This window comes from Athene cunicularia (genome assembly GCF_003259725.1).
Source record: "Athene cunicularia isolate RWA chromosome 14 unlocalized genomic scaffold, athCun1 chr14_part1, whole genome shotgun sequence".
Lineage (NCBI taxonomy): Eukaryota > Metazoa > Chordata > Aves > Strigiformes > Strigidae > Athene > Athene cunicularia.
In genome coordinates, this window is record NW_020799118.1 from 3779986 (window position 1) to 3793110 (window position 13125).

At 35.1% G+C, this 13125-nt stretch overlaps 1 protein-coding gene across 5 annotated transcripts in view; it reads left to right on the forward strand.

Annotated features, from left to right (window-relative positions):
• The window catches only part of CLEC16A (C-type lectin domain containing 16A), an 80807-nt gene that overhangs the window by 7815 nt on the left and 59867 nt on the right, over positions 1-13125 (forward strand). For 3 of the 5 annotated variants that reach the window (XM_026858654.1, XM_026858657.1, XM_026858656.1), the window contains exons 3-10: positions 32-165; positions 885-1033; positions 1697-1802; positions 3359-3364; positions 3707-3830; positions 4917-5091; positions 6680-6733; positions 9262-9375. In XM_026858654.1, coding sequence (XP_026714455.1) covers positions 32-165; positions 885-1033; positions 1697-1802; positions 3359-3364; positions 3707-3830; positions 4917-5091; positions 6680-6733; positions 9262-9375 — 862 coding nt within the window. The remainder of the gene's footprint in view (positions 1-31; positions 166-884; positions 1034-1696; positions 1803-3358; positions 3365-3706; positions 3831-4916; positions 5092-6679; positions 6734-9261; positions 9376-13125) is intronic. The other 2 variants (XM_026858655.1, XM_026858658.1) reach the window with 1 other exon arrangement.

Genomic DNA, 13125 nt, shown 5'->3' on the forward strand with positions numbered 1-13125 from the left:
GTGACTTAATGACACCTCTATTTTATTTCAGCTTTTTCTTGGAGAAGAATATGTTTGTTTTCTTCTTGAACATCTTGCGCCAGAAATCTGGTCGTTACGTGTGTGTACAGCTTCTACAGACTCTGAACATCCTTTTTGAGAACATAAGTCATGAAACTTCATTGTGTAAGGGCATGCTTTTAAACTGTTTAGGATTAAGTGATCAGGATTTGATTGAATTCCCCTTCATTTAATGAAATTCTGTCTTAGTACCCCTTCACAGAAGTACCATATAAATTCCTAACAATCTTTTTAATGGAACACTACTGAAGATACAGTGTAATTTGACTCCAAAACACCTTTTAATGTAAATTTTCAGTAGTACAAAAGTTGCTTGGTAATTCTGAAACACTTATTTAGCATGTTTCAAGACATTCTTTAGGTCAGCAAATTAGTTGTGGTCTGAAATGTTTGCCTTGCAGATTATGTGGCACTCATAATTTGTACTGGAACTGTTCTGACATCATTTGGGCTGGCATTCAGCCACTTGCATTTACTTCAGTGTTTTTAGAAACATAAAGAGGACAGAGAATGAATAGTTAAAGTACTCCAACTATCATGAAGAGGGAAGGAAAAGAGTTGTTTTAAGTGTTGTTAGCTGCAAAGCCTACATAAATTAAGGAAGGTGAAGTATATTCTCAGTTGTCTTTTTCTTGGGAGCAAAGACCTTTGTAGGAAACAATTTCCTTATGTTACCACTTGTAGCCATCACCTGAGTTGTTTGCTTTAAAAATTGCAATCTTCAAGCATCAGGTAATTTGTTGCTAGCTGGTACTTTAAATACAGCTATTTGGCTTAATGATTTTTTGCTTTCTGTTAACCTTGTGTCATGTCTCATTTTTCAGACTACCTGCTCTCTAATAACTATGTAAATTCTATCATTGTGCACAAATTTGACTTTTCTGATGAGGAGATCATGGCATATTACATATCATTTTTGAAAACTCTTTCCCTGAAGCTCAACAATCATACTGTACATTTCTTTTATAATGAGGTAAGTGAAGAAAGAGTTGCGGTATAACTATAAAGGACTTCAATTAGAAATTGATAGAAATTGGGCACATATTCTATTTAATCTCTTGTCTCAGTATGTCCTGGATTTAGTTTTATAATGGTAATATCAGTGATTGAGAATTCGTTTGTGGGGATCTCTGCAAAGCATGATAAAGAAGCTCTTTGTCCTCATACAGCTATAATAAAACCAAAATCTGAAAGTTAGTGTTAATATTGGACTGTTTCAGTAGTTCTGAAGTCTGCTTCCCTGAGAATTCAACTTGCTTATGCCGTGTTTTCTCGTGCTTTTGCAAACAGGATCTTTTCTGTTGCACTACATGTTTCTAAGAGGCTTAGTCAAAGTCTAAAAACCCTGAGTAATCGAAGGCCAAAGGTGAATTGGATTTTTCCTCGCTCCATTCCACTTTTTGCCAGGAGAGGGCGTTAAAGCACTGAGTATGTCCAGAGTAAACATGGGAAGCTCTGACGCTTAAAACATTTTATTTTAATGTAGAGCTACAAATGCGGCTGACTCTGCATTGTAAAATCTTAAGTAGAAGGTAAAAAATCAGAATAATAAATGGTAAACATTTTTCATACAGAATCCCAACAAATATTCTGTACATATTTTGATTAATTCATAACTACTTTCCTCTTGTTACAGCACACTAATGACTTCGCTTTGTACACTGAAGCTATTAAATTTTTTAATCACCCAGAAAGCATGGTCAGGATTGCTGTTAGGACTATAACTTTAAATGTCTACAAAGGTATGGTTTTTTACATATTAAAAAAGGCATGTATACAAAATGCTTGTTTTATTGTAGTTTAATCTTCAGTTATTTACATTTAAGGGCTTTCTGTCTGTTTTATGACGTTGAAAAGCTTATCATGTTGACATGCTTAGATACCGGTTTTGATTTTTATGAAACAGACCCCCAGTTGTACAGTATGTACTTGTAAATATTATTGTTTCCTCACAGATGAAACATGGTTTTGAAAAAGCCCAAACCAGTATCAAGCATACATAAAGAACTTTACTTTCCCTTCCAACAGAGATCAGAATGTGACTATGTAAAAAACAACAAACAAAAAAAATACCCCAATCCTAAAACCAAAGTGCTTTAAGAATATCAGATACTTTTACTTGTGAACTTGAGCATTATAAGGTATGAAGCAATAATCTTGTGGGCTACATCACTTCCTTTTGGATTTGAAGTGCCTTAGAATATGATTGTAGAGCTTCTATGTGCTGCAGTCACTCTAATCTAGCTAGATCATCTCCGGAGGTGCCCAGTGAAGGCCAGGAGGCTGCAGTTTAAAATTCCTGTACTGGACATTCCAGTAGGATATAAGGGAAAAAAAAACCCCAAAATTTACTGTGAGAATCGTTAATCGCTGCAACAGGTTTTCCAGAAAAACTGAGGAATGTGAGATCTTCAAAACTCAACAAGGCCCTTAGCAACCTGGTTGAACTTTGAAGTTAACGCTACTTTGAGAATGGGTTTGGGTTAGACAATGTCCAAAAGTCATTCACTTCCCCCTAAGTTTTCTTGGGGTTTATAAAATCTGTAATAGATTGATAATATCTCAGTGGTCTCTGTAGAAGAATTGGTATTCAGAACTTCGACCACTGAAATCAGCATGTTGTAAGATAGTATGTATTAGGGAATGTGTTCATGCAGGACTGCTTATTTTTCAATACATTTTAAATTAAATTATATTTTGTATTTACACAACTTTATCAATGAAGAGAAGCAGTGATTTGATGACAGTCTTCATCATAGAAGAACATAAGATCCTTTTTAAAACAATGCAATATTGGCTTTGCAAATAACTGAATACCCTGCATAGCAGATAGGTTCTTTATCATGCTGACCACAAGGGACAAAAGTCTTTCTTTTGTATGTTGAGAAATGGGCACTTGGTACTTGTTTTTTACTTCAAGGGAGCTATAAACCCAAATATGAGCTCGCAAAAAGAGTAAAGTGCAGGCTTCATATCCTATTTGTTGTTTGTTTATATAACTAAATATTTTTATGGTAAAAATATATATTTGTTTAGAATTTTCATTGAACGTTGTAGTGCTATAAAGGTTAGAGTTGAAAAAACACAGCTCAGATGTTCAGGTTTCACAATTTTCTGACTATCCATTTGCATATATTCTGATCTAACACCTGCGCTGTATGTTTTAGTTTAGATGCTTTGTGCTTTAGCTTTTTAAACCCTTTTAGAGGATGTCACTATCCCAGCTCCTAATCCTGTTAACTGTTGTCTGTTTCTTTTGCCCTTCCTTCACTGATGATTCCTGTGTTCCTTAATGCAGTGTCATGTAAGTCTAATTAGCTTGACTTTCAGCATTACTGCTTTATTCTTATGCTTTTTTCTCTTCTTTTCTAATAAAGAATGTGCTAAAAAAACCTTTCTGCATTCCACTAGATTTGTTTATCTTCAGACCTATGTAAATATATCAGTATTGGGCTCATTCAAGCCAATTAAGAAGTGATATGACACTTTTGTAGATGTCCATTTCATGCATAAGATCATGTCAGGTATAAACTTGTATGAAAAGCTAGCATGTAATAAAAATTCAGAAGATAATTTTTAAGAAATACAACAAAGTAAAAAAAACCGACCTGTCAACTGATTTTTCTTTTTAACAATTTCTCTTCAGTGGACAACCAACCTATGCTGCATTACATTAGAGATAAAACTGCTGTCCCGTATTTCTCCAACCTCGTTTGGTTTATTGGAAGCCACGTGATAGAACTGGATAACTGTGTGCAGACTGATGAAGAGTAAGCTTTTACAAATGCTGAGTAGTGGAAATGCTTTTTCCAGATGTTAATACTCCTTATTTTGTCTGTAGTAGTTCTGTAAAGTTCATATCTAAATGTTCCCTTTTAGACAGTTCAAGCTTTTCATTCTTGCAAAGTTTTTTTTAGTGATTCTTTGAATTCATAGTGGTTAGTGCTGTGTGCCCTATCTCTGCTAATATCTGTACAAGTAAATTAGTGTTTGGTGGCGTGCTTTTTCTTCATCTTTGTTTTAATTCTGCTAAATTTAGTAGATATTCATCAGACACAAAATGTATTTTGTGCTTCTCAGTCTTACTAACTTCGTCTTTTTAATGTTCCTTTTCTGTGTGTCATCTCAATAGAATAGCTTTCTGAAAAGATTCTAGGAAAAAAATTAACTGGGTGAACTTTATTTAATATGTGAACTGTCAGACGTGAAATTCCTGTGTAATATTCCACTATCAACTACAGAAATATTTTGTTGATTCAGGTTGTTCTTGGTTTGCCTTCCCGCCCCCAACTTAGCACAGGAAAGCAAGAAACAGCTGCCCAAAGTGAAGAGGTAGATGTTAAATACAACATAGATTTCTTCTTTTATTTTTGGAAACAAATCTTACAGATTTTTATGGTTGGCTTGTGAAAAGACTCTGGCAATGGAAAGCAAAGTTTTGTAAAAACATTGCTTCTGAATACTTGGGGAGGAACTTGATAGGTGCATTGTAAAGCACATACAAACCTGAATACTGCTTGCTAGCTGGATTAGTTAACTTTACTGAAAACGTCTTAGAATCATAGATTCATCTAGGTTGGAAAGGACCCTGGAGATCATCTAGTCCAACTGTTCACCTAGCACAGTTCCCACCTACAGCATATCCTTAAGCTCCAAATCGACCCTGCTCTTGAACACCTCCAGGGATGGGGACTCCACCACCTCCCTGGGCAGCCCATTCCAACACCTAACGTTGTCTTTAGGCAGTGAATCTGTGCAAGGTGATCTGTGGGAGGGATGCACGTTAATTATTTCCTTAAGTTTTTAAGACTGATAATTGAATATATCTGAGACTTTTTTTCTGCTCTCTTCTTTAGGCACAGAAATAGAGGCAAACTGAGTGACCTGGTAGCAGAACATCTTGATCATTTACATTACCTTAATGATATCCTTATCATTAATTGTGAATTTTTAAATGATGTGCTCACAGACCACCTTCTTAATAGGCTCTTTCTTCCTCTCTATGTGTATTCATTAGTAAATCAAGATCAGGTAAGCTAATAGCCGAAAACAGTTAAGTCATAAAGTCTAAATTGCTTTCAGTATGCATAATGATTTGTTCAGCGGGTGTATTCTGTAGTAGAGTTAACACTATTGATATCTATGTTTGTGTGTTTTACATGAAACAGTTTAAGAAAGATAGCTGTAGGGGGAGATACTCTGAAACTGAATTTAAGGGTAGAATAGATGAAATCTTATTCACTGACATTGGATGGTATTGGATGACATGGTTGTTAAATGCTAACAATAGTGGAGGCAAGAAGAGCTGCAGAGTTGTAACAGGGTTTAAATTTCTCTGATGCTGGCCGATGTGTGATTTCTTTTTCTGATGTGGTAACTTGTCTCCTGGCAAAAGAAGATTATAATAACTTTTTCCAGTGTGTACACACATTTTCCATGGTGTAAAAGTCCACTCCAGGTAGAAAACATAAACTTCTGGTTTTGTTACTTGATTCTTGTATTTGCAGATAAGCTGTGTTTGAATATGATGTAGTTGAATGTATTTTTAAAGCATAGCCTTTAAATTGAGTGGAAAGCTAATTTTTAATGAAATAGAAACTGTTTTTTTAAAACCTCTACAAGTTCCTGTATTCATTTGTCTTTTAAAAAAAAACAACATTCACTGTTTATTTCGGGGAATTTTTTTTGGCTTGGTTCCTCCGTTTTAATCTGTAGTGGTGTTTGTTCTTAAGATACACAGTGCAGTGTGACTTTCAGCATACTTTCATTAACCAGAGATCAGGTTTCTTGCAAGTTCATGAATTCAGTATATTGCATGGGCACTGAAAATTGAGTAACAGTCAGCTGCTTGTCTTGCCATTGGTAAGGCCGTTGGAATAGGGTGAAGCAGACTTCCTGACACTTACTTTCATTTCAGCTATACTCTTTCCTTACGTGCATGTACAAAAACCTGCTTGTCCTCCTGTTTTCAGGCACATGTGTCTATTATGATGAGGTCAGAGATATTTGCAAACATAAAATTGGGCTGTTCTTACCTCTTGAGATACTTGATTAATTTATTTGGTGATGGTTTTTAAACTATCACTAGTTTATTTTTAGAAACACTTTTATTGCTACTGGTATATAAAATTAGCACTGTTGTGCTCAAGTTTTACTTAAAATATTTTTGTCCCGTGTGATTTACCTGATTTAGAGAAGTGTCTGTCAAGATTACGTGGGCAATATTTCATTGTTTCTGAATAGCTAGTTTTTAGAGTAGACTTTAATGAATGTTAACTGAGAAGTACTTTTTGAAGGAATAGTAGCATAGTGAAATCCAACATACTTCTCAGATACTCATCTGTTAAATTTAAATTATTGAAGTGACTATGAAAGACAGTAATCAACAGCAATTGTTTTTTTAAGCATGCATAGCAAGGGATATGCTTATATGGAGAATTGTTATTTGAAATAGTTTACAAGAAGTGTTATGTTAAAGAGCATGATACTCTGAAAATTTTGTAGAAGGATGTGGAACTATAAAATATTAAAATTTTTGTTTTAAATAAAATATTAAACAGTGTAAATGCTTCAACTTCTTATAAATAAATCAACATTTTTCATAATGTTTTCTCCATAGGGTGGAGAGCGTCCGAAAATAAGTCTCCAAGTTTCTCTCTATCTTCTTTCTCAAGTAAGTATTGAGTATTTTGTCCTATTTCAGAACATGTTTTGCAGTAGTTCTATGATTTATAAATTACTGTATTTTATCTATTTTGGCAAAGCCATTAAAGACAATTTGGGAAATATCAGTTTTCATTTAAAAAAATAAAAATTCTTTATTAACAGACCAAATAGCTGCTTAGTCGAGTTAATATCGTTCTTCTGAGGATCTCATAGCACTGGGTAGCCTTTAGAGCATTTGGTGATTATCGTTTATGTACACCACCTGAAAAATGGTGCATAATAGAGCCATGCATCATGCTACGACAGGAGTCAGTAAAATTGCAGGTGAAATTTAGATAGATGCTATACTGCACTTTGAATCTGCCTAAGCTTTGGAAAATTTCAGGCTTGAATTTTTCCTATTCAAAAAAATAGAGGAAGCAATGGTCTCATGGGGTTTTTTGATTATTTTTAGAAAAACCCAAACCAACCAACCAACAAACCTCAAAAAAGCACTACCACCAAAAGCTCAAACTCTCACAATTTGAATTTCATTATACCTATGCCTTAAATCTATAATTAAGTACCTTTTATTTCTTCTCCCATGTCCTTTTTTTTTTTTCTAGAACTTATTTTTAAATGGAGTTTTACAGTGGATCTTTTTTTATTGTGGAAAAAAATATTATTTTCTCTTTGTACTCTTCGGTGCATTGCTATGAGACTAGTTTTCTTAAATTACATTCTCTGAAAATAGTTTTGACTCACATTGATAGAATTTATACTTTTTTCATTGAACTTATGATTTTGCATTAGTAATTTTATTATGGTCTGGCCTCTAATTTCGTCAAATTTTTTTTAAGAACTTATGTGAAAAATGTGAAATTTTTTAGGATAGTATAATTTGATGCTTCTTTAATTTAAACCTAAAAAAATTGTCATCATGTGGGAATTATTTACCACAGATAAAAATGTAAGAGCAACAGCTTCTTGTAACTGAAGGGATCTGCATCATAGTGTTGAATATGTTGGACTCTTAACCTCTTTGATTTTAGTGGAAGTATTGGCTAGGTATCACTTCAAGATTTGCATCTGTGTCCTTTATTATTTTTAATAAATAAAATAGAACTTTTTTCCTAACTGTAAAGAATTGGGAACAAATTTTTTGTGTATCAGAATGGGATTTGATGTGGAAAGTTAAGCTACTTTTTTCTCTAACTGGCAGAAATGCATATTGTTCCCCTTCTTTTTAACCTAAAGTCTGTCTTTGAAGTGGGATCTGAAAAAGCGTACACTGAGCATCTGAAAAACCTTCTTAGCTGTTTCTGTTATTGACACCAGGCATATACTTTAGGCATTACTCATGCATTGGAGACAAGTCTTGAGAGACTCATAGTAGCAGCATGCACAGCAGTGTTAGCTACTGTTCACAAAGTGAACGTGTGACGTACTTATGCCAAAACATGCCTCTGTATAGTTGAGCTGTGCTTTCTGAATTACAATAAGCTTGGGTAGTTTCATAGGTTGTCTAAAGCATTTTTGAATTGTGTTGTGACCTTCGAAGTTTAATGTAGGTCATCGCTGCGTACTAATAATCACTTCACTATTGAAGGTCTGGTATGGTTCTGACTAATCAGAAAATCTGTGGAGATCATATTTAGCTAAATATTGTCAAAACAATGATTATTAGGTTTACTGACTTAGAAATTGCTTGGGAATTTTTCAGCTAGAGCCATTGTTTAGGGATCCAGGTTTGGTATTCCTGTGAAGAGAATGGATATAAGCTGATATGAGGCTATTGCAGCTGGCCCTGAGCTGGTTCTATCCAGAATCTAATTACTGGCCCAACCTTGTAAGCTTTCCCTCAAATAGCCTGGTTAGTATAAACAGAGAACTCTGTTAAAGCACCAAAGCACTTCTGGGTAAGTGCTAGAATGGTATAGGCAGTGTGGCCCTTATTACTTGTGTAATTTATGTAGTACTTTGTGTAGCTGCTTTGTAACTAGACCAGAATTCATTGCAATTTCATAGCCAGAAAAACTGCTTCTGATGCAATTCAGCCTGTTGCATGAGAGTTACTCATGAATCACTATGAAGTAATTGTGTGCACAACACACAACTTACTGGAGTCCTGCCAGTCATTGGCGTACAAGAAGGTCAGTGGATGCTGTGTACCGTAATCAGTTTGTGTCCTTTCTCAAAAAATAAATATTTCTGGAGCAGTTTTAATTTGAGTTCTTGCTAGAACAATCACACAACATCCATCTCAAAGCTGATGAGGACAGAGAATTTATGTGTCTCAGAAGAAGAGTATAAAGAATATCAAACCTAGGTAGCTTAAAATATAGAGAAAGGTCAAATACCTATAGAGGGGATTATGGTATCCTGTGTTTTGAAGTAGATTTCATGAACTATCAGTGTTACCAATTGTACTTTATTTTGTATGTAACCTTAAGATACCAGTTTAACAAGGTCATAGAAGTATGTTCAGTGACTGAAACTGTGAAGCTCTATGTTCTGTTATATGTCTGATATTTCTTTCCACCCTTCTTTTAATAGGTTTTTCTAATTATACATTACGCCCCTTTGGTGAACTCGTTGGCTGAGGTTATACTTAATGGTGACCTCTCGGTGTTTTCTTCAAAAGTTGAGCAAGATATACAGAAAAACTCAGTAAGTGTCCAACTACTCTTTAATACACTTTTTTAGAGGCAAATCAAATATTTGAAAAACAAAATCAGGTATCTGGAAACTGGTAAGGTAAGGTCCTTGTGTTTAGGAGAAAAGAGCATTAGGAGACTGCAGCTTTTGTTGTTGGATATGATACCAAAAATATGCTTTATGCAAGTTACAGTATTATGTTCTTGTCAAAGTTACAATACTTTCGTGCATGCATATGTGTTTCAGATAGTGGTATAAGAATGTCTAGGGCACAAAGTAGAATACTTAGTTGCTTCTGCAGGGATCAGACACTGCAAAGGCTTCCATCTTTTTGATGGGACACTTTTGTAATCCAGTATTTTGTGTTCAGTTTTTGTTATCAGCTCTTTAGTTGTGAAGTAGAAATGAGTCCTCACAACTTTTCTGTGAAATTAATTCCTCATGCAACTTATAGTAGAAATGAGAAATGAGAGATTTAAAAAAAAAAAAAAAAACAACGAAAAAACCCAAAAAACCCCCACCAACAACAAAAAAACAACCAAACCTGGCCTTGGTTCTGTACATCAAATTATAGCAAAAAAAAGCTTTGGAGGGGTAAATTCTTTGGATGTAGAAGGAAATGAAGAATATTTTTTTTTGTCTGAGTATTCCCAATGTTTTAGGAGTAAAACTGATCATCTCTGAAAGTGTGTGTCAGTGTGCACAAGAGAATATAGACCAGCCACAAAGAGATGGGAGTGCTATCACTTTGTCATTGTCCTTGTACCTTCAGATTTAATCCTGTGTAGATGTTGCTAGTGTTATTCTGAGTGTGTTGTGTATGATTTTTTTTTCCCCTTTTGTGTGGGTTTCACAGTTTGTGAAATGCTTGCTTGTTTAAAGGCCTGTTTGGGGATGTTATGACCTTACTTTGGTTAAGATGCTTCTGACTGTAATTCTGTCTAAAGATTGAACATGTCCTCCTAATGTGTGACTGGTCAGCAAAGAGTTACTGACTGTATGTTTAATTGATAACAAGCAGTAGGTTGGTTCTTATGCACATTTTTTCCTAGCAGTGACTATAGCTCTTAGAGTTTCAAGGGAGAGATACTCTTCAACTCTTCCATGATACAAGTCAACTTTTCCAAATTTTTTCCTACTGTGCAGTGGAAGCTGTGTGGGCTGCTCTTAGCCAATAGCTTTTGGGATCTTGTATTTTGTACTGTTGACCTTGATATTTAGAATCTAATCTCTTTTAGAAAAAACTACAGTGGAATGTTAGAGCTGACCAAATGCTTCAAGATAAAGCAATTTCTTACTTGTGTTAGCAAATGTCTGACCTTCTGCTAGCTGTATACTGAATGTCATGTGTGTTACTTGCGCAGAAGCAGCTTTGTTATTAGGAAGTTTGTGGTGGGAGGGTGGGGCACCAGTTGTTGCAGAACTGAGATTTTTCTTTTCCTCTTGTAGTTGCTGTACAGAGTTGCAAAATATCTGTAGCATATGTCTGTGTGCATGCACTAATGTTAGGAATATTAGGGGTGTCCTATAAACTTCATCTATTCTCTTATGTTTCTAATACTATTCAGGTTGCTGCTTCTTACTGGTCTTAAAGATGGGTCCTGTAAAGTGGGAGTTCTGTCATACCTGAACATGTAGTAAATAGGAGGGGTATTGGCTTTCTAGGGTAGACAGTGGAACAACAGAATGGTGTCACTTTTGCTGGATGAGGAAGAAACTTCCATGGGAGCAACTATAGTTTTTAGTAAATTCAACCATGTTCCTTGGTGAAGTCTTGGAGGGAAAAAAACATGTACTGTCAGAAAACCTACTGCTCTCAATTGAGTATGAACAACTACTGCATGTATTGCATGTTGTTTTCTACTGATACACAGCTCAATGCAGTGGGGCTCAAGTCAGCTGTAGATATGGAGATATAGACGAGTAAAGGTGAGGCAGTTTCTTGTTGCTCTGTGATAAGACTTCTTAGAGCAGAAAGTTGGTTTTTGATCATTCTTAGCTGTTTCAGGGGCTGTTCTTTAGACTATTAGGGTGTATCAGGATCATTGCAAAGTTATTACTGTGGTGTATTCTGTTGCAAAGAAATTATAAACTTCTATTGAACAGTGGAACCTATTTCAAGAGCTACTTTAGAATTGTTTGTTCTGAGGTTAGTAGAAAAAAGTGATGAGCAAGTTTTTAAATTTTTGACTGAGTTTAGAGTTGTGTTTGTTCTCAAGTCAGACCCAAATTGATCTTTTACTATTTCCTTTCTGTAATAATATCCTATTCTGATGCTCTTCTAAGCTTGTTGTTTTGGGGATATTTCTGTATGTTATGGTGAGCCCCAGTTATCTCTAAACCCCTTCTCTGTAGCTAACACTGTTCATCTCTTGTAACTGAGATGTCTTGATATATTTAAATTGAAGTGTAATTGCCAGTTTCTAACTAACATGTAGTTCTAAAACCTGAAGTAGAACCTCATGTCTATATTCATCTTCCTGATAAGATTAATTAAAGTGGAATGAAGTGTGCAGACTATGGACTGAGATTACCAGAAGCAGGGTGATGTGTCCTCATTAGGAGACTAAATGAGTAAAGAATATTTAATTAAAAGCTGAGAAGGATTGCAATTACTGTCTATAAATGCAACATATCCAGAGATATTTAGGACAAAAGTGCAATGGTAGTTGTCATGACAAGAACAAATGGTACTTTTTACTGGAAATCAATTTTTTGAAAAAATCAGCAGATTTAACCTACTGATAGTGTTTGAATTGACAATAACCTACCAACGGAGATGTGCTGAACATCATAGGGGATGTTTGCCCAACCTCCACTGCACAGGTTCTCCACCTCAAAGTACAGCAAATTAAGATACACTTTTCTTTCCATATTTTTTCTCTCTATTTCTGTTTTTAGGTGGCATCAGAAGAAATACTAACTCTTACCTCATGAGAGTTGAACATGTGTAGCCAACAGAATGTATTTAAACTTGTTAGCAGTCATCACACTAAGGTTTATTTTACTTCCTGTGAGATATTTTTCCTGCGTAATTCGGATGTGGGCTAGTTCTACCTATTTCATGGTTTTTGGTTTATTGTTTAACCTACTTTCTCCTTCCTGTAGAACTTGTTACTGGCACTGCCTTATTTTACCAGCGCATATTGCACAAGACAAACCATAATTGAAAATACAGTTGAAAGACATTTTAAAAGTATAAAATAGCAGTATCTCAAACTGTATATTAGATAAACCATATACTATGTAAATTAATTTTAAGTCTGATTTTAGAATGTTTTAAGTATATAGCCTTGTTATATTTGGCAGAACAGAATATATATGTGGACTTTTCCTCAGCAGTCTTTCTTGAGATGGACCAGACCATGATTCACTGCTTATGAGCGCATCACTGCCTACTGGTCTCTTCCGTTACTTTGCTCATATGGCTAACAGCATATTAGGAATACCAAGAATGTTAAGTACATGCATTCTTCATAAAGAAAGTGGCTACAGGATTCTAGGAAGCAGTTGTCAGAAGTGAATGCAGGAAGGGGATAATACATTATGCATCTTGTATGCTACTTTTCTTTTATTCCCTGAAGAATGAGACAGTGTTCTTCCCTTGTGACTTTTCTGACCAGAAGCCATCACTAAAAGCTAATCTGGTTGTAACTCTGGTTGTTTTATAACCTTCCTAGGTTGCATTTTGATCAGACTAAAAATATATCAGAGAGGTTACTGGGGGACATAAGTGTGGTAAATTTCACATTGTGGGTTTTT